Below are 20856 nucleotides of genomic sequence, written 5' to 3'. Positions count from 1 at the left end.
AAAAGCAAAAGCCGCACATGCTCACACAGGTGACACCTCGGTGTCACTCATGACATGGGCAGAACTTGTGTCACACCACTTAGTCCAGAGCAGCAACCTTGGCTACCCAAATATTATCCATCCCGTAAAATTAATGTTGTTAACTTGTAAATCTGTCTGGTTGGTAGCTGCGCACCAGCTCTAAGTACAGGCTTTTTAGAAATACAGATTCCTGCCCTGGCCAGGTTGCTTGGTTGGTTACAGCATCGTCCCGATGCACCAAGGTTGCAGGTTCGAGCAGAACGCAAAAAAGAATCAACCAATGAATACATCTATAAGTGGAACAATAAATGGATGTTTTTCTCCTCTCTCTCCCTTCTCTAAGAATCAATAAATTGAAAAAATTCTTTAATAAATACAGATTCTTGGGCCTTACCCTTGCAGTAAACCCATTTTTACACATACCCCTTATGGTGGTTCAGATCTACGGCTAGGTCACTCTGCCACTGGCCCATCTTTTAAAAACCCACTCTCTGGACCCTGTGTCACTCCTTCTTGCACAGCCTGAATGTTCCATCTCCCCCGTCTATCCACTCCTCAGCCCTCTCAGATCTGCCCCACCATCACCAAAAAGGCTCTCGGTGGGGGTTCAGCCATGACTTCCACAACGATAACCTGATGGGCACCTCCATGAGGTGAAGAGGTTTGCTCCACTCCTTCACCAGGGCGAACATTCTGGGTCTCCCTTCTCGTCTGTCTTCTTTGTAAACCCTCTCCCTATCCTTGACATGCTGAAGTTCTTTGGGGCTTGCTCAGCCTCTCTTCTCTTTCCTCTCTCCCCTCTCCCCTGTGGGTCTCACCCACCTCCTAGGCAGCACGCCTAAAGGGACATCTCCAGCTCAGACCTCCCTCTGAGCACCGCACCCTCACATCCTGTTCACTCAGCGATTCTCAAACCAGGGTTAAGTATGATTCTCAAATATTAAAATCCTAATTCTCACACAAATAGATATTGAGTATATTTTAAAGTTTTAGTGAACTCTTTAATAAGGGACCCACGAAATGACAGTTACGTCAAAAAAGGATATAGCAAAAAAAGCTTAAAAAAAGATTTTTAAAAGGGAAGTTATAAGTAAGTAATATGTGGCTCTGGCTGGTTGGCTCAGTGGATAGAGTGTCGGCCTGGTGTGCAGAGGTCCCAGGTTTGATCCCCAGTCAGGGCAACAATGAGAAGGAACTGTCTGCTTCTCTTCCCCTCCCTCTTCCTTTTCTTTCTCTCTTCTCTCATAGTCAAAGGTTGGACTGGTTCGAGCACTGGCCCCAGGCGCTGAGGATAGCTCGGGTGATTCGAGCATCAGATAGGGGTTGCTGGGGATCCAGGTAAAAAGTGCATGCGGGGCCCTGGCCGGTTGGCTCAGCGGTAGAGCGTCGGCCTGGCGTGCGGGGGACCCGAGTTCGATTCCCGGCCAGGGCACATAGGAGAAGCGCCCATTTGCTTCTCCACCCCCAACCCCCTCCTTCCTCTCTGTTTCTCTCTTCCCCTCCTGCAGACAAGGCTCCATTGGAGCAAAGATGGCCCGGGCGCTGGGGATGGCTCCTTGGCCTCTGCCCCAGGCGCTAGAGTGGCTCTGGTCACAGCAGAGCGACGCCCCGGAGGGGCAGAGCATCGCCCCCTGGTGGGCGTGCCGGGTGGATCCCGGTCGGGCGCATGCGGGAGTCTGTCTGACTGTCTCTCCCTGTTTCCAGCTTCAGAAAAATACAAAAAAAAAAAAAAAAAAAAAGTGCATGCGGTACTCTGGCTCTCAATCACCCTTCCTCTCACTTGAGAAGAAAGAAAGGAAGGGAGGGGAGGGAGGAGAAGGGAAATAAGGAAGAAAGATGCATATGATTGATGAAAAGAAAAAGAATCTTAAAATGACTGCTAAATTAGATACCAAACTGGTTAATGTCCTGAGGGGCAATAACCTTTGGGTCTCTCTTCACTACCAAACTTTACAGAGGGTATGTCCTAGAGATAAATAAGCAAATTTCCATTCCCCAGGGAACCTGATGGCCCTTATGTGGGCTTCTTAGACAATGCTGCAATATGACATTAAAAAATCATTAAGGCCCTGGCCGGTTGGCTCAGCGGTAGAGCGTCGGTCTGGCGTGCGGGGGAACCAGGTTCGATTCCCGGCCAGGGCACAAAGGAGAAGTGCCCATTTGCTTCTCCACACCCCCCCTCCTTCCTCTCTGTCTCTTCCCCTCCCGCAGCCAAGGCTCCATTGGAGCAAGGATGGCCTGGGCGCTGGGGATGGCTCCTTGGCCTTTGCCCCAGGCGCTAGAGTGGCTCTGGTCGCCCCCGGGTGACGCCCCGGAGGGACAGAGCATAGCCCCTGGTGGGCGTGCCGGGTGGATCCCGGTCAGGGGCATGCAGGAGTCTGTCTGACTGTCTCTCCCCGTTTCCAGCTTCAGGAAAAAAAAAAAAAATCATTAAGTCAGCCCTGGCCGGTTGGCTCAGTGGTAGAGCATCGGCCTGGCATGTGGAAGTCCCGGGTTCGATTCCCGGCCAGGGCACACAGGAGAAGTGCCCATCTGCTTCTCCACCCCTCCCCCTCTCCTTCCTCTCTGTCTCTCTCTTCCCCTCCGGCAGCTGAGGCTCCACTGGAGCAAAAGATGGCCTGGGCACTGGGGATGTTTCCTTGGCCTCTGCCCCAGGCGCTAGAGTGGCTCTGGTCGCGACAGAGCGATGCCCCGGATGGGCAGAGCATCGTCCCCTGGGGGGCAGAGCATCGCCCCTGGTGGGCGTGCCGGGTGGATCCCGGTCGGGTGCATGTGGGAGTCTGTCTGACTGTCTCTCCCCGTTTCCAGCTTCAGAAAAATACAAAAAAAAAAAAAAAATCATTAAGTCAGCCCTGGCCAGTTAGCTCAGCAGTAGAGTGTCAGACCCGCACGTGGAAGTCCCAGGTTTGATTCCTGGCCAGGGCACACAGGAGAAGCGCCCATCTGCTTCTCCACCCCTCCCCCTCTCCTTCCTCTCTGTCTCTCTCTTCCCCTCCCACAGTCAAGGCTCCATTGGAGCAAAGTTGGCCCAGGTGCTGAGGATGGTTCCATGGCCTCTGCCTCAGGCACTAGAATGGCTCCAGTCACAACAGAGCAACGCCCCTGGTGGGCATGCTGGGTGGATCCCGGTCGGGCACATGCGGAGTCTGTCTGCTACCCCCTGCTTCTCACTTGAGGAGGTCCATTAAATGAACTTTTTAAAACACTTATTCAAAATAATCTGGAGATGTTTTCTCTGAACATATGTAACCTGATTTATCAATGTCACTGCATCAAAATTAATAATAAAAAAACCCATTTATTGATTAACTGATTTTAGAGAAAGGGGGAGAGAAACATCAACTTGTTGGTCCACTTATGTATACATTCTTAGCTTGATTCTTGTATGTGCCCTGACTGGGGATCAAACCTCCAACCTTGGTATATTGGGGCAATGCTTGAACCAACTGAGCTACCTGACCAGGGCTAAATTATCTTTTATTTCCAAGTTTTTGGATAAGTTTTCTTTACTTTACAAGACTTATAAAGGTCTTGAATTTAGATGGGAAAACATCATACCTTTCTTTCCATTATCTCTAACTGAAATTGAGCCTCCCCTCTGTATGAACGTAGGCAACAAGCAGCAACACTGGCGGCACCTGTGACTCTGCCATCGACAGAAGTCACATTTCCTCATCGCATGACAGTCAGCTCAGATATTTTGAAACACTGTTTATGCCACTTCAAATTATAGAAATTAGCACACCTAAAACTAGGTCTTCTCATGAAATTAATAAAGAAATATAAATGTTATTTTATCACATATTTGTTATAATATTTTGATGACTATATTTCAATATCTCTGTTTCCTTTAAAATTCTATGTGTTCTGTTTCATACATTTAAAAACATTATTCTAAGAAAGGGTCTATAATTCCTCAGAGAAGACTTTCCTGACTCCCGGTACTAGATTATACAGTCTCTTGTCACTTTATACTTCCTCCTCCTAGCACTTTTCACCTGAATTAAATAACAAATTCGTGGCTCTCCCACTAAGCAATGGGACAAAGGAATGGTGTTCATCTTCTCCATCATCACGTCCAAAATGCCTTAGCATGGTATGTCTGACTCATAAAAGACTCCCACAAAATATTTTTTTTAAAAAAGGAAGTTAGATCTGTGCAATGAATGGACATTCATGACACATAGAGCACACAGATCGTGGCACACATCCCTCTCAAGTGAGGGCCACGTACAATACTCTGCCCAAGACCCAGCAAGGTGAGACCCCTTCACGAGCAAACCTGCTTGTTCGCCGGGAGCCTGCCCTACGAGGTCCAACAGCAGAGCTTCCAGCCGAGCCCATGTCTTGGCTCAGACACTAAATCACATTTTTGTTTAAGCCCCAGCTTAGGACCCTTGACCTGGATTTCCACTAATACCTTCCAAGGCTCATGAATTAAAGACATCTGCTCATGCCAAGGGGTTGAGGAATGGCCGGGTTCTTTGGGGCGTAGGGGAGATTCTCTACCCCTACCCCAGCAAACCGTAATGAGCTGGGAGCTCTGAAGCCAGGCACAGGCACAGGCTGACCATTGGGCCATGAGGAACAGAGTGCACATCAAACTGCGGACTTGGTATGACAAAAAAGCTATTCTAACTCTACACTTCATGAGTGTTTAACCCCATCCGCGTGAATGCAAAGCTAATTATTTAGAAGTAGTCATAAACTGGTGTTTGGGAGGAGGCCCAGTTGGACCTAAGGTGGTCAGAGGGAACAGCAAAGGAGAGCTAAGAAGGGAGTGACGAGAACGGTGGGAAGGATGGGTGAGTGCCCAGCTGGTTGCCCCTGGTCCCCCCCCTCAGGCCATCAGGGAGCTAAGGATCAAGTTCCATGGACACCCCAGGAAAACGGCTGGTGTTGCTATTTCAGAAAACAGCGCCTACCAACAGGGCTGCTTAAACATTCAGGTGAGCCACTGAGAACTCTTACTGTGCTCCAGCCCGTCAGTCTATCCCTCCACCTTCCAGGCCACACCCCACTCTTGTCTAATGGTCTCTCTCCTCCCACCTCTCTGTCCACCCACCAACCCCTCTCTAGGGGGAATAGTATTGAATCGCCTCATCTCACCCTGTTAAAGTGAGACTCAAGACTACACAGATACGAAGTATGTGGAAATGCTTTGCAAACTCTAAGGTCCCCTTCAAATGTACCGGGTATGTCATAATTCTCACCAACAGAGCAAATGGGGCTCCGGTCAGTGCTGAGGGTGGGCAGGCAATGGGTGAGCACCGTGCTCCTCCCCTTTCCACTGGGGCCTAGGGTGCCAGATGCGAAAAATGAAAGAACAGAGAAGGGAGGTGGGGAGGGAGTGCAAATAAACATCAAAGTCTGGGTAATGTAGAGAACTTAGTCCTTACACCCCATGCATCACTCTCAGGCCCCTGTCATCCAGAGAGCCTCCAAAACCTACCACAGCAACCAAGTGAGACACAGGAGCCCTACAGAACAGAACCACAACACTGGGGCAAACCCTCCAGAGAGGCAGTGTGGTTGGTGTATCCATTCTCAAGAGGGGATCCACTTTCAGAAGCAAAGGGAGAAAAACACACAGCACTTATATCCTTATCTCCTCTGCAATGCCCCCCCTCTTCCCCTTCAGACAGAGGCTGCAAAGGGGCTGAACGAGGTGGGGCAAGGAGCAAGGCAAGAGTCCAGCTCCAACGAATCGTGATGGAAAGAATCCCAGCAGCACAGGGCGTCTCCATCCCCGTCTCAAAGCCTCTGCTCACACCCACTCCAGCCAGTCCCTGTCCACCTCCTCCTCACTGGCTTCCCCTGCAACTCTTCCTCAGCACCTTGAGGTGACTGCTGAGGCTCCCACTTACTGGGCGCTCTGTGTGCCAAGCACTGTGTTGGGCGCTTTCTGGATTATTTCTGACCCTTTCAGTTCTGCAAGATGGATATTATTACCACCATTTACAAACAAAAAAACGGAGGCAGGGCCCAAGGTCACACAGATCCTGAGTGTCCAGCTGGCTAAAAGCCTGTGTTCTCTCCACTATATCACACTTGACTTTTTATCTTGTAGATAACAGAGAAGAGGAAGAAAGTGTTGTTCTGAGAAATTAATCTGGTCTCTCCCACTCCAACCCTACACTGTGGCCAGACTGATCTCGCTATTCAAAGAGCACCTTTCATCATGTCTCTCTCCATTACCTACAGAATCAAGTCTCAAAAGTTGCCACTGAAGCTTCTTTACGATTCACCTTTGCAGTCTTATTCCCCAACTCCCAGACCCAAATCCTTCCTACCAGCCAACCTGGCCCATCACTCTTCATTGCCCCCATTTCTGTTGGAAAGGATTCCTTTCTCTGTCGGCAACACGAAGGCCTTCAACCAAACGTGGACTGGGCATGACTGCATGCCAGGTCCTGGTCCATGTGCTGGGGACACAACAAGGCGGAGCCCCACTGTTACAGAGCTCAGAGTCTGCCCTCCTTGTGAGGCGTGAGCTGGGGCCCTTGTCTGGTCTGTCAGCCCCCACAGCCCAGCCTTTGCCCCAATCCACAGCACTCAGCCAGTCCTCCAACTTATATGCCAGTTCACTTTAAAACTTCCTCTGTAATATGTTTATTTCTGTGGGAAAGGTGCACTCCAGGTTCCAAACAGCATTATAAATGTCAATTAGGTCCCCAGGCCAGCCCACAGAAGCCTATTAAATATATAATGTGGAATCTAAATATGGGTACATTAAAAGCTCTGCAGGAGAGACCAGGGGCAAACATCTCCTGCCTCCTGCTCCTCCACCCACCAGGTTCTGAGCTTCCAGCGACCACTAGGGGCAGAGGCCCTAGCAGTGGCTTTGAAGGAGGAAGCAGGAGTGGGAAGGACCCTGATTATAATTCAGGAGCCTGGCTCTAATCCCAGTTCTGCTTTTAGAAACTGGGTGGCCTTGAGTGAGCCCCATCCCTCTTGAGCCTCACTTTTCTTTTATAAAATGAGAGCGCTGAGTTAGGCCAGGAGTTCTCAGACTTCTGAACCTCACAGACTGGCAGGGCAGTGGTGGTTGCCGTGGGGAGGGAGGGAGGAGGAGGAGGCGGAGGGGGATAAATGGTGATGCACAAAGACTCAACTTGGGGCAGAGGAGGAGACACACAGAAATGGGTTGTAGAATTGGGCACCTAAAACCTATATAATTGTGTTAACCAGTGTCACCCAATAAAATTTAAGAAAATTAAAATTAAAAAATATGTTTAGGCCTGACCTGTGGTGGCGCAGTGGATAAAGCATCGACCTGGAAATGCTGAGGTCGCCGGTTCAAAACCCTGGGCTTGCCTGGTCAAGGCACATATGGGAGTTGATGCTTCCAGCTCCTCCCCCTTCTCTCTCTGTCTCTCTCTCTCCTCTCTCTCCCTCTCTCTCTCCTCTCTAAAAATGAATAAAATAAAAAAATTTTTTTAAATGTTTAAATATAATGTGTAATGTATGTTACATATATTTAAAAATAAAGTTTATCAAGACTTTTTTAAAAATCACAATATACCATACTGCTTCCATTTTTCAAAAGGATACTGTAAACCACTCCCTACCCCTAAATATGGACATCATATCAGAAGAATGAACAAGTTTTTAAGCTGTAAATATTTGGATTTATGGGGAAAAAAAACCCACCATTGTTATTTTTCCAGTTCTTCTGAGAACCAGTGAAAACCTCATCACAGCCTAGCTCCAGGGCTTGGTCAGCTATACCCAGGAACTGAGCTGGACAGCAGGAAGGGGCATCGCCTCAGGCCAGGACAGAGCCGCTCAGCCTCTGAGACTACAGGCCCCGAAGGCACAGACACCCAGCCTGGAAGGGCTGGGACCAACTGGCTCCAAGTGTTGACGGTGACTCCCAAAAGAACCTTTAAAAATGCTCCCTTATTAACTTTCCTGATAGAAAACTGATATATATTCATGTAGAAAGCTTGGAAAACACTGACAGGCGTAAGCAAAAAAATAAGCAAAAATCATCCACAATGCCACCTTCCAGACTAACCACTGTTCATATTCTGATGCACTGCTAATTCCTCAAACACTTGTGCAGCCATCTGCAGCCACCCTGGCATTCTGTTTCGTATTCTGCCTTTCCCCTACTTATCACAATAGACAACTTTTCCACGTCCTCAGATTGTCTTCATTAGCATCACAAATATTTTTATAACAAATATAGCTAGTAATTATAAATATTCTTCATAAACATCACTTCCCATGATATGGACAGGGCCAAAAGTCATTTAACCATGGCACTGTTGTTGTTAAGCATTTAAGCCATGTCTATATTTCTACTATTAAAAACATGGTGGGTGTACATCCCTGCCCATGAAACTTAGACCCCCTTTATACTTTTTTATATCCCTCAGGTCATAGCCCAGTGCTGTGCACTTATCAGCCCTTAATAAATATTGAGTGAACAAAGAAACTCAATCCACTCCCAGTACCTGGAAGCTGTTATCATAGGGAAATAGAATTTAGATGAAAGAAACTCACTCTAATGTCCACCAGCTACTTACCACTGACGGTGCACCTATGCCTCACACCTGCTAAGCCAAGGGCTTGGACAAAGAAGAAAAGGTCAATTCCTTGCTGAAGTTCTAGTGTTCTCAGCAAATCTACCTGCTCTTCTGAACCCCTGGGTGGAGGGAACCTGCAGGCCTCAACTGCTAACTCCCACACTCCCTCCAAACTGACAGCTCACTCTACTGCCTCAGGAAAGGCATGGCAGACCTTCCCTCTAAATTCATGTGCGGCTCCCCTTCAGTGGAGGCTCCCAGCCCTTTGGATATTAGCATTTGCTATTCTGTCTTTATTTGCTCATATGACTGACTCCCCTGCCTGACCCAGGGCAACACAGGATGGCAGGAACAATGTGTATTTTGTTCTCCACCCAAAACCCATCCCAGGGCCCAACAATGTGGTTGATAAACATTTGTTGAATGAAACTTCTTTCCGGTCAGATTCCCAAGCCCTTTATTTTCACAGAAGGGAGGGGAAAAGAAAGAAGGAAGGAAAGCCGGGCCTCCTAAAACAGCCCAGTGCAAAGACCTGCTAGGAAATCGCACAGGAGATGGTCCCCTCTGCACTGTCCTGCAGTCCTGCCTGGCTAAAGACTTGCCAAGGCCAACTGGCTCCAGGGAACAGAATGAAACAGATCGTCAAACACACCTAGGCACTGGTGAAGTGACAGTGCCCCACTCCAGCCTGGTTTTCCTCCAGAGAGAGAATCTTCAGATCTAGGGGGACAGGGAGCTTCCCTCCCCACCCACTCACAACCAGAAGCAGGGGCCACTCCTCACTGGTGATCCCAAATGGGCAGGGTATTGGAAGATCTAAGTATGTAAAGCAATTAAATCCACACTCCTCATGTCTACCCAGCATCCCTGCCACACCCAAAAGAAAAAACAAAACAAAACTGAAAAATCTGGGTTGGAGAGGGTGCCAGCAGCAGGAAGTTCCTTGAAACTTCAGGGAAAAAAAGAAGCCAAGATGGTCTTAAAATAAGGGAGACAAGAAGTTATGGGGAAATGTGGAAAGAGGTCACATTATCCTATCACATACCCACCACAACACCAAGGCCAACATCAAGGCCAAGCCGGGCAGCCCCTGACGCCGTGGACACACCCATTCAGACCTCTATGCCTTGGAGGCAACACACCAACACACACACACATACACACACATGCGCGCGCGCAAACTCCTCTTGGACAGCCCACCACTCCCAGCACACTGACCCACCCCTCCTCCACGCCTGTATGATTTTGCGGGTTATAGAGCTTCCTCCTCCGACTTCTCATCCGACTCTCGGGACAACCTTGCGAGCTGGGTATCTTTACTGTCCCCATTTCAAGGATGAGGAGACTAAATCAGATACGTTCAATGATACGCCGCGTCACACAGCCAGAAAGAGCCCGAGATTCGAGCCGGCCTCAGTTGGGTGTAGAAGCAGAACTCCCTGAGGGCGGGAACCCAGGTGTAGACTGGCAGTTTCCTAGCCGCCTAGGATGGAAACCAAGAACCAGGTGGCCCTAAAGCAGGCTTCCCGGCAGTGCAGGTGGAAAGCACCCCCTTTCCACACCGCACTCACACAGGTGTAGGGCCTGGAGTCTAAGGGGCGACGCACATCTCCCAACCCGCGGGTGTCCCGCCCTAGCGGGTGGCCACCTTCCTGACTTACACCCCCGCAAAGTTGTGCCCGCGGCACAAGCACCCTGCGAGGGAATGCCCTGCACCCCGGACACCCTCCAACCCCAGCGCCCCGGAGCGCTCCGCTGGGAGGGCACGGGGGCCGCCCCGCTGCCTCCCCTGCAGGCACCGGGTCCCCGCCAGCCTGGCACGCACGCCGCTACTCCTGTGGCAGGAGGCATCTCCCTGCACATCCAGGATGGGCCGGCAGTCGAGACAGTGGAGAGCGCCAACCCGCACGCGAGGCGCACGTGCGGGGCGGCCCGACCCCGGCGCCACAGCCTCACCCAGATCGCCAGCAGCAGTAGCCACGCCTGCCCGGCCCGCGCCATCCCCGCCGCCGCTGCTCACGGCTGGCTCTGGTCTCCACTCCGGCTCTCGCGCCCGCAGCTCCGCGGCGTCCAAATGCCACCGCCACTTCCCAACCGCTCCCCGCCTCCGAGTTCCCTGTGCCACGTCTGCCAAAGCATGCGCACTAGGCAGGGAGAGGAAGCCGGGAAGAAGTGTTTGCTGGGAATTGTAGTTTGCAGCAAGGCTGCGCTAGAAGACCCGCAGGTGTGGGCAGGAGCAGGAGTGGAGTCAACCCAGAGAACTTAAGCAATTTGACCCAGATCACAAAACCTGCAAATGGCACAGCCCAGCGCTGTTTGTGAAGGATCCGAAAAGCCCTCATCCCTGCCTCCCAGGCTTTTACCTACCATTTCTTTTTTTCATTTGGAAAAAATTTTTATAGAGCTATTGGGAAACAGTGTGGCAGTTCCTCAAAAAGTTAAACAGATTACCATCTGACCCAGCAATTCCATTCCTGCTTGTATATCCAAATGAATTGAAAACAGGTGTTCAAACAGATACTTGTACATCAATGTTCATAGCAGTATTAACAATAGCCAAGAGGTGGAAACAACCATCCCTTAACGGGTGAATGGCTAAACAAAATGTGGTGTGTCCATACAATGGAATATTTTTCATGCTACACTGTGGGTAAACCCCAGAAAATATTATGCTACTAAAATATTATGCTAACAAAGAAGCCAGACACAGGATCACATATTATATTACAGTTTTGTAAAATATCTAGAAATAAGTAAATCCATAGGGACAGAAAGCAGATTAATGGTTTCCTGGGGCTAGGGGGAGGAGGGAATAGGAACTGACTGCTCAGTGGGTACACGATCTCCTTTAGGAGTGATGAAAATATTTTAGAACTAGACAGAGGTGATGGTTGCACAACGTTGTGAATGTACCAAATGCCACTGAATTATACATTTTAAAATGATTAATTCTATGTTATGTGAATTTTTTTAAAAACCTTTTATTGAACTTATTCCATGCTAAAATATGAAAGTATGCAATCAGTTATTCATCCAAAAATATTTATTGGACACCTAGTACATCCTGAGACTGAAGATACACATTAATAAGATGGGCAAGGAAGTGCACAGTCTGTGGTTTGTGGGTAATACCTGAAAGATCCTTGCTCACTGTCTGAAGCTTCAGAGTTCAAAACCTAGAAGTCATCCTTGACTCACCCTCACTTTTCAACAGGCCCACTCAACCCATCACCATGCTCTGCCTCCAAAATCTCTCTGCCACCTCCTGAATCAAGTCACTGTCATGTCTCCCTGGGCAAGGGTAAAATCTCCTAAAGCAGTGGTCCCCAACCCCCGGGCCGCGGACCGGTACCGGTCCGTGGGCCATTTGGTACCGGTCCTCAGAGAAAGAATAAATAACTTACATTATTTCCGTTTTATTTATATTTAAGTCTGAACGATGTTTTATTTTTTTAAAATGACCAGATTCCCTCTGTTACATCTAAGACTCACTCTTGACGCTTGTCTCGGTCATGTGATACATTTATCCACCCCACCCTAAAGGCCAGCCCGTGAAAATATTTTCTGACATTAAACCGGTCCGTGGCCCAGAAAAGGTTGCGGACCACTGTCCTAAAGCATTTGCCTGCTGCTTCTTTCTCGCACCCCCCTACATACGTTTGTTAATGTCAGCTGGATCTTCGTTATGATTCTCCTAAATCGTTACTATGGCTTCCCATTGCTTTCCCCAACTCCTCCCTATGAACTGTGAGCCCAGCGTGGTGTGGACCTGGCCCCTGGACCTCATCTACTGCCTCTCTTCTGTCCTTGACCACTCACATCCAAACCATTATTTGCTGTCTCTAACCCCCCCGGAGCTACTTGCACTTCAGGCCTAGTATTCTTTCTGTTCTCCCTGCCTCAACCTTTGGCCCTTGGTCTGACTGGCACCTTCTAATCCATCAGGACTCTCCATATGCCCCCCTTCCTCAGAGAGGCTCTTCAAAGCAACCCCTCAAAAGGAAATTTTACCTTCTCCAATCCAAGTCCCTTATTCTATTGTTTGGGTTCCATTCATTCCTTACCCAGCACTTAACCACAATCTGTAATTATTTACTTAGTTGTGTGTGTTCATCGCCTGCAGCTACTACTGGAATTTAAGTTTTTCCTCTTTCATGTTTGCCACCTAACTTCAGAGTTTATAACCTGACCTGCGCCTCAAGTGGTTCTCAGTGATGAATGATTGAAAGATTGGATGAGGTGATGTGTTGGGGAGTTTCAGAAATTCCTGGAGCAGATTGGTTGGGGATGGAACTTCCTCTGCAAGCTCTACTCTGCAATTCCAAGCTCGTGATCTGAATGTGGGAAAGTGGGCTTTTTTCATCTGTAAAATGAATGGCTCATGAGGATGTAGAGCAACTGTACTTGCCTATATTGCTGATGGGAGTGTATATTGGTTCAATGCTTTGGACAATGGTACATGTGCAAAATAGATACAAAATGTTTACAGCAGCTTTATTCATAGTAGCTGTTACGGGCTGAACTGTGTCCTCTCCAAAGCTTTTATGTTGAGCCTGACCTGTGGTGGCGCAGTTGATCAAGTGTTGACCTGGAACGTTGAGGTCACCGGTTCAAAAACCCTGGGCTTGCCCAGTCAAGGCACATATGGGAGTTGATGCTTCCTGCTCTTCCCTCTTTCCCTCTCTCTCTCTCTCTCTCTCTCTCTCTATCTCTATTCACTTAAATAAATAAAAATAGTTTTTTAAAAAAGCTTATGTGTTGAAGTCCTATAACCCAATACCTCAGAAGGTGGCCGTATTTGAAGATGAGGCTTTTAAAAAAATAATTATGGTAAAATGAGGTCAATGGGGCAAGCCCTAATCCAATAGACCAGTGTCCTTATCAAGAGAGGACATTAGGACACACATAGAGGAGAAAAGACAATGCGAAGACACAGAGAGAAGACAGCCGTCCACAAGCCAAGGAGAGATGTCCTCAGAAGAACCCTGCTGATACTTTGATCTTGGACTCCTAGCTTCCAGAATCTTGAAAAAGTAAATTTCTGTTGTTTAAGCCACCCTATCTGTGGTACTCTATTATGGCAGCCTTAACAGACTAAATCAGTAGCCAACACTGGAAACAATCCAAATGTCCTTATAAAAAAATAGATAAATAAATAACATATTCTGCACAATTAAGAAAATGAACTACAGATGCACACAACAACATGGATGAATTTCAAAAACATAATGTTGAGCCAAAGTAGTCAAACACAAAAATGTACATATGTATTATTCCACTTACCTCAAGTTCAAGAACAGGCAAGCATGATCTATGGTGATAGGAGAAAAATAGGGGTTATTGAGGTGGCGGGGAAGGGGGAGGAAGAGAGCTCAACAGAGAAAAAGCATGAGCAGACTTTGGTGTCAATACAGAAGTATTCTATATATTGATTACATGATGGTTACATGACAGTCTACATATATAAAAATCAACTTAATAATTGAGCTGAATTATTTGAACTACATGCTAAGATTTGTGCACTTTACTGTATGTACTTTATATATCAACGTTTTAGAAGTCCAGACAACAAAGGGTAGGGTGAATCAGCTAGTCTACAGGATCTTCTGTGACTCTTGCATCTCCTCGGTCTGACACTGGTTAAAAGTTCCTCCGCTCAGAGAAGGGCTGGACTCTGCAGAAATAGAGCAGCCAAAACGGGAAGGCATCCGGGAGCGGAAGGAAGGAAGGAAGCCATGAACCTGTGCACCAGAGAACCAGAAGGCAAGGGAATGAGAGGGAAAAATAAAAAGTTGCCAAGAAAACAGGCTATTTCATTCCACAATTGAAAGTAGCTAAAATGAGATTGATGGCCCTCCTGGGAATGTTTAACAATTCTAAGTGTCACGCTTATTGAAATATTAGGGGAATAGCACAGGGCAAGTGCTGTCCTTCCACCATCACAGCCCTCAGAGGGCTCCATCTGTCTTATGCAGCAGCCCGCAAGGCTGGGCCAGAGAAACTTTTTGTCCTGTGGTTTACTGTGAGTTGTGATGCCACCTATTATTTGTGTAGGCAATTCTTCTCCATCACCTGGGCTGGGATGAGAACTAGCCCAATGGCTGTCTTCTGACATTTAAACATGGATGAGAATTAGACAAAATAGGAGCCAAAGAAGTCAGACACAGAAGAATATATTCTGTATGATTCCAAGGTACAAAAATGGCAGAAGCTGTTGATTTTGCTAGAAGTCAGGGTAGTGGTTACCTTGAGATAGGGATGTGGGTAATCGCTGGAAGGGGTCTCTGGAGGTTCCAGGGTTCAGTTACTCCATCAGAGAACAGAACACCTGGGTATGTTCACTTGGGAAAATCCACCGCACACATTCATGAATTTTGCCGTACATACATTATATTTGAATAAGAAGTTTATAATTTTAAAAGAAGAGGGAGAATGAGATGGAAAGAAAGAAAAGTCAGCTCTGAATAAGGTGGAAAGAGGAGTGAATTCCAAAGAAGAGACAGCTGGAAAAATCAGTCAGAGATCCCTACACCTGGGTGAGCAGCTAGTCCCACCAAAGAGGGACTGATCATGACCGCTCACAGTGCCCCAAACACTGGGTGTTGCTCCCAAACATCCGCCTCTGCTCATCAAGTCTGCTGACCTGCAGCTCCATCTGCTCCACCGATACTCTCCTGCTTGGCGAATATCTACCCAGCGTGGGCAATCTCTTCCAAAAGCCTCTTCTGACGCTCCTCACCCTCCCCCACGCACATCGTCCACACCAGTCTGGGTGTACATGCCTTGTACTCCACGATTTCCTGGTGAAACATCATTCTTAAGAGCATGAACTGTGACAAATTCATAGACACAGAAAGTAGAACAGTGGTTTCCAGGGGCTGGGGGAAGAGGAGAATGAGAAGTTATTGTTTCATGGATGCAGAATTCCAGTAGAATGATGAAAAATGGTAAAGATAGTAAATTTTAATTTATGTATATTTTACCACCATTTTTTAAAAAAATTTTGAAATATAGAAAAGGAATTGTGAAAAATTCAAAATAGATAAAAGAATAAGACCTCATGTGTTTTTTTTTAAAAAAGATGGTTAAATGGTAAATTTTATGTTAAGTATATTGCCACCATTAAAAAGAAACAGAACATGAACTGTAACCTTACAAAGGCATGAGTTTGAGTCCTGTCTCTGCCACTGACCAGCCCTATGACTTTGGAGAAGTCACATGACTACAGATTGTTCTGTACAATAGGAATAATAACAGTACTTTTCTCACAATGTTATATTGAGGATTAAATGAGACTATATATGCAAAATATCTAGCTAGAATTTGTACTGGATGGATTTTTTCTCTTCTTTGATAGCCCTATTCATATTACAGGGTGGGATAAAAGTAGGTTTACAGTTGTTCTTACGAAAAATAACAAAATAATTAATAAATAATCACAAAAATAAACTCTGTGTTTCACATACAACTGCAAACCTACTTTTGTCCCACCCCGTGTATCACAATTTTCTATAGTGTTCAGTTCCTCAACCACCCTAACCCCCATAACTCAACACCTCCACACACATGCCCACACAGCAGATGTGAACTCTTGGGGACAAAGACTACGTCTGATTTTCCTTGCTTATATTTGTATCCCCTGGTGATTAGGCCAGTGACTGGCACATAGTAGGAGCTTATTAAATGTTTGAAATTAACTTTAGCTAGAAGGTTTGACAAAAGAAAACCTTTCGGCCCTGGCTGGTTGGCTCAGTGGTAGAGCGTCGGCCTGGCATGCAGAAGTCCCGGATTCGATTCCCGGCAAGGGCACACAGGAGAAGCGCCCATTTGCTTCTCCACCCCTCCCCCTCTCCTTCCTCTCTGTCTCTCTCTTCCCCTCCCACGGCGAGGCTCCATTGGAGCAGAGATGGCCCGGGCGCTGGGGATGGCTCCTTGGCCTCTGTCTCAGGCGCTAGAGTGGCTCTGGTTGTGGCAGAGCGACGCCCCGGAGGGGCAGAGCATCGCCCCCTGGTGGGCAGAGCGTCGCCCCCTGGTGGGCGTGCCAGGTGGATCCTGGTCGGGCACATGCAGGAGTCTGACTGTCTCTCCCCATTTCTAGCTTTGGAAAAAGAAAGAAAAAAAAAAGAAAACCTTTCCATTATTAAGATAGACAAACAGCAGAACAGACTTCTCAAGTTATTTTAAGACCAAAAAAAAAAAAAAATTCTCGTAAATCTGGGTTAGACTATGTTCTTCCAAAACAGGGCACAGAAGGAAGAACTTCAGGGTGTCTCTGCCAGCCCCTGTTTCTGTGGTAGGCCTGGAAAGAGCTGGTTGCTTATTGAATAATAATTAGCTACTCATTATTGTACATTGATTGAATTTCATCATACACTCATTTGCAGGGCTTCCCTCTGACATTTCTTTAAGAAAACATCACATTAAAAAGCCCCATAGGTCCTGGCCTGCTGGCTCAGCGGTAGAGCGTCGGCCTGGCGTACAGGTGACCCGGGTTTGATTCCCAGCCAGGGCACATAGGAGAAGTGCCCATTTGCTTCTCCATCCCCCCCTCTTTCCTCTCTGTCTCTCTCTTCCCCTCCCGCAGCCAAGGCTCCATTGGAGCAAAGATGGCCCGGGCGCTGGGGATGGCTCCTTGACCTCTGCCCCAGGCGCTAGAGTGGCTCTGGTTGCGGCAGAGCGACGCCCCGGAGGGGCAGAGCATCGCCCCCTGGTGGGCATAGCGTCGCCCCTGGTGGGCGTGCCGGGTGGATCCCGGTCGGGCGCATGCGGGAGTCTGTCTGACTGTCTCTCCCTGTTTCTAGCTTCAGAAAAATACAAAAAAAAAAAAAAAAGCCCCATAATAAAGTTAGTAAAAGTACTTTTTGCTTGTCCTCTCTAGCATTGATCCTTATCCCTTTCTACTCTCTCATCCTCCTTTCTACCTGTCTGTCCTGGCTCCAGCTAGCAGGTGCATAAACCTGCAAAGCCAAGCCCTTAACCTTTAGTTAGAACAAATCGTCTTCCCCGTGTGACTCCCTTCTCCCACCCTACCCAGCCATCCCAGCCAGGCTCCTTTAGGCCTCTTTAGAAAGCCTGGACTCTGGATGAGACCACAGCACCCAGAAATTGTGCATTCTGACTTCTTTGTCCTGGTCAGAGGATCTTCTAAAGAATTATATCCTGACATCGCTGCATGCTTTATTCACTTTCTTCTTTTTTTTCTCCCCTCTGAATTTAGCTAACTGGCTTCACCTACAGGGCCCCAGGCCTCAGCTCATTAAATAAAGAAACTCTTTGGCTTGGCTAACACAAAATCCACAGTTGACCTTAGATGATACTATTTTCTTCCTTCACAATAACATTCACATTACTAAAGACTTCAAGTTTATGTTTAAAGTTAAGTGTCAAAATCCAGAATGTCTCCACGTCTTCTTCCTGTTAATAGTTACATTTAAACGACTCAAACAAACAAGAGTGTGGTGATAGCCAGAGGGAAAGGGGCATAAGGATAGGTGGAGGGGGGCAAAGGGGTTATGGGGGTGCAAACAGACTTTGGTTGGGGCAATGGGCCCACGATACAGTGTGCAGATGGTGTTTTGTTGAGTTGTACACTTGACACCTGCGTGGTGTTATGAATCAACATCACCCAAAATATTCAATTAAAATAACAATAATCTAAGAAAATTTCCCAGAACAAAATAAATAAATAACTCAAAACCTCATTCTGCATATTATGGGAAACCTAACACCGTCCTCCCCGCATACCTCGGAGAGTCTTGGGGACAGTCAGGGATGGATGCTCCAGAAGTCTCAGGGATGCGAGCTCCAATATCTGGTTTCCACCGAAGCATCTGAATGTCACTGGTACTTTGGTTTCTGTCCCACCTTGTGCTGCCATCAACATGATGCAGCCCGCTTTTTCTTTGCTTTTCCACGGTAAGCACAAACATGAGATTATAGCAGAGCTTTACTGAAGGATTTACTGATTGCATTATCACAAAACTACCGGTCCACACCACAAATTGCAAACGACTGCCACGGAATAATAATAAAAGTCATGACATTTCATCTCGAGGACCTCCTCCTCGGCTGTGGCTTCTCCTCAGACCCCCTGCTGCGGCACTGCCTCTCTCTGGAGCTGCGGTATAATAAATATATATTTGGTCTCTGTCCATTGTTCCAGGCTCAGAGCTTCTGCATTCCCTAGAATTTTCTAAATGGTGGCAGGAAGGTCCTTTGTTAATCGTAAAGAGCCTCTTTGGCCTGACCAGGCAGTGGCGCAGTGGATAGAGTGTCCGACTGGAATGCGGAGGACCCAGGTTCGAGACCCCGAGGTCACCAGCTTGAGCGTGGGCTCATCTGGTTTGAGCAAGGCTCACCAGCTTGGAACCAAGATCGCTGGCTTGAGCAAGGGGTTACTCGGTCTGCTGAAGATCTGAGGTCAAGGCACAGGCAATCAATGAACAACTAAGAGAAAGCAATCAATGAACAACTAAGGTGTCAAAACGAAAAACTGATGATTGCTGCTTCTCATCTCTCTCCGTTCCTGTCTGTCTATCCCTTTCTCTCTCTCTCTGTCTCTTTAAAAAAAAAAGAAGAGCCTTTTTGGTTACACCTGAGTTTATACTAATGAGTGACTCGAGGTGGGACCCCCAGATAACTTCTGGATAGGACTTGTCACCAGAAAGACCAAACACCTGATTAGAGAGTAGAATTTACAGCCCCTCCACCTCTAGGGAGGAATAGGGAGCTGGAAATTAAGATGTAAAATCTCTTGAACAGTAATATCTGGAGAGGCTTCACGGTTGGTGAATACACCTATGTTCTGGATAGGTCACCTGGAGAAGGCGTGGACCCTCTGCATGCCCTCACCCCAGATACCTCGCCCATCAAGCTGTTTCTGAGTGGTGCCCTTTATGACAAGCCATTGCCCATAACTGAAGTGTTCCCCTGTGTTCTGTGAGCCACTCTAGCAAATTATCAATCTGCAGAAGATTTTGAGAACCTCCAAACTTATAGTCAGCTGGATGGATGTGTGAGTCACCTGGGAACTCTATTTGTGGCTGGCATTGAAGTTGAGGCAGTCTTATGGGACTGAGCCTTGGAGTTAGTGTCAGAATTGAATTATCAGACTCCCATCAGAGAATCAGACAAGAATCTTTCTGTGACGGGCATTGCTCTGAGCACTTCCAGGTTGTGTCCCGAAGGCTTCCCATTTCTCACTTAAACAGGCTGTCCAGGTATTTTCCCAGCTGTAAAAAATCATCCTCACCACTCCCTGAGACAGCAAAAGCCACTGCAGACTGCTGTGGCATTAAATTATTTACAGCCTACCTCTCCCCAAAGCTTGCCATGGGTGAGTTTGGGCGATCTACAACTATGTAGGTCTTGGTATGAGTTCAGATCCTGTTTCATATTACTGAAGTCCCAAAAGCCTTATTACAGGCAGGGTATGGGCACCATGATCCAAGTCAGCCAATCAGCTACCTAGGCCAGTGATTTCTGTCTTTGGAGAAAGTGTTACAAAAGGAGTAGAGAATGTTTACAAGAGGAGCACCCATGCCTAGGCAGCAAGGCCTGCAGTACCCACCCCTAACCAGCTGTTCCTTGGTGTGATCTTGGCTGGGGTACTGGATATCCAACTTCCCGGCTGTCTTCAAGTCTGTTTCTCCAACTTCCCTGCAATAGTTTTTACTTAAAAATATGTCCACAAATTCTATGACACTCCGTTCTTCAAGAGTTGGGGCTTAAATCCCCTCCCCCTGAGGATGGGCTAGAGGATTTAATGACTAGCTTCTCATGAATAAAATATGGTAGAAGTGACAATGTGTGAGTTGCATGACTAGGTCATCAAAAAGGCATTGAAGTTTTCTCTTTACTTTCTCTCTTAGATCGCTTTCTCTGGGAGAAGCCAGCTACCATGTCATAAGGACATAGCCGCGTAGAAAGACTCATGTGTGAGGAAATGAGGCCTTCTACCGATAGTCAGTAAAGTATAGGGGTTTCCTGCCAACGTCTAAGTAAGCAAGCCATCTTGGAATCAGCCCCAATCAAACCTCACTGAAACCCCACCTGATGTCTGGACTACAACCTAATGAGAGACCCCAAACCAGAATCACCCAGCTAAACTGCTCCCAAATGCCTGACCCATAGCAACTCTGAGATAATAAATGTGTGTTGTTTTTAGCCTCCAACTTTCAGGATAATTTGTTATGTGGCATAAATAGATTACATACTTCTGGATTCGGTGAGCCACCAAAAAGCAAACCCTGGCTGGTACCTCTTCTTCACATCTTCTCTTTCTGCTCCCAGTTCTTACCCT

At 47.3% G+C, this 20856-nt stretch overlaps 1 protein-coding gene and 1 long non-coding RNA gene across 2 annotated transcripts in view; one reads left to right on the top strand and one right to left on the bottom strand.

Annotated features, from left to right (window-relative positions):
* Window positions 1-10672, bottom strand: part of PDIA5 (protein disulfide isomerase family A member 5) — an 88784-nt gene extending 78112 nt beyond the window's left edge. Inside the window, exon 1 of the mRNA XM_066240995.1 lies at window positions 10512-10672. Coding sequence (XP_066097092.1) covers window positions 10512-10556 — 45 coding nt within the window. The 5' untranslated portion in view covers window positions 10557-10672. The remainder of the gene's footprint in view (window positions 1-10511) is intronic.
* Window positions 4489-7262, top strand: LOC136312013 (uncharacterized). Its single transcript, XR_010726866.1, has 3 exons — window positions 4489-4636; window positions 4866-4970; window positions 6092-7262. It is a non-coding gene; the product is annotated as an uncharacterized lncRNA (long non-coding RNA).
* Window positions 10673-20856: the final 10184 nt, after the last annotated feature.

Source organism: Saccopteryx bilineata, chromosome 8, assembly GCF_036850765.1.
Source record: "Saccopteryx bilineata isolate mSacBil1 chromosome 8, mSacBil1_pri_phased_curated, whole genome shotgun sequence".
NCBI classification, from domain to species: Eukaryota; Metazoa; Chordata; class Mammalia; order Chiroptera; family Emballonuridae; genus Saccopteryx; species Saccopteryx bilineata.
Note: the sequence above shows the minus strand (reverse complement) of the source record. Positions and strands in the feature narration are given on the sequence as shown.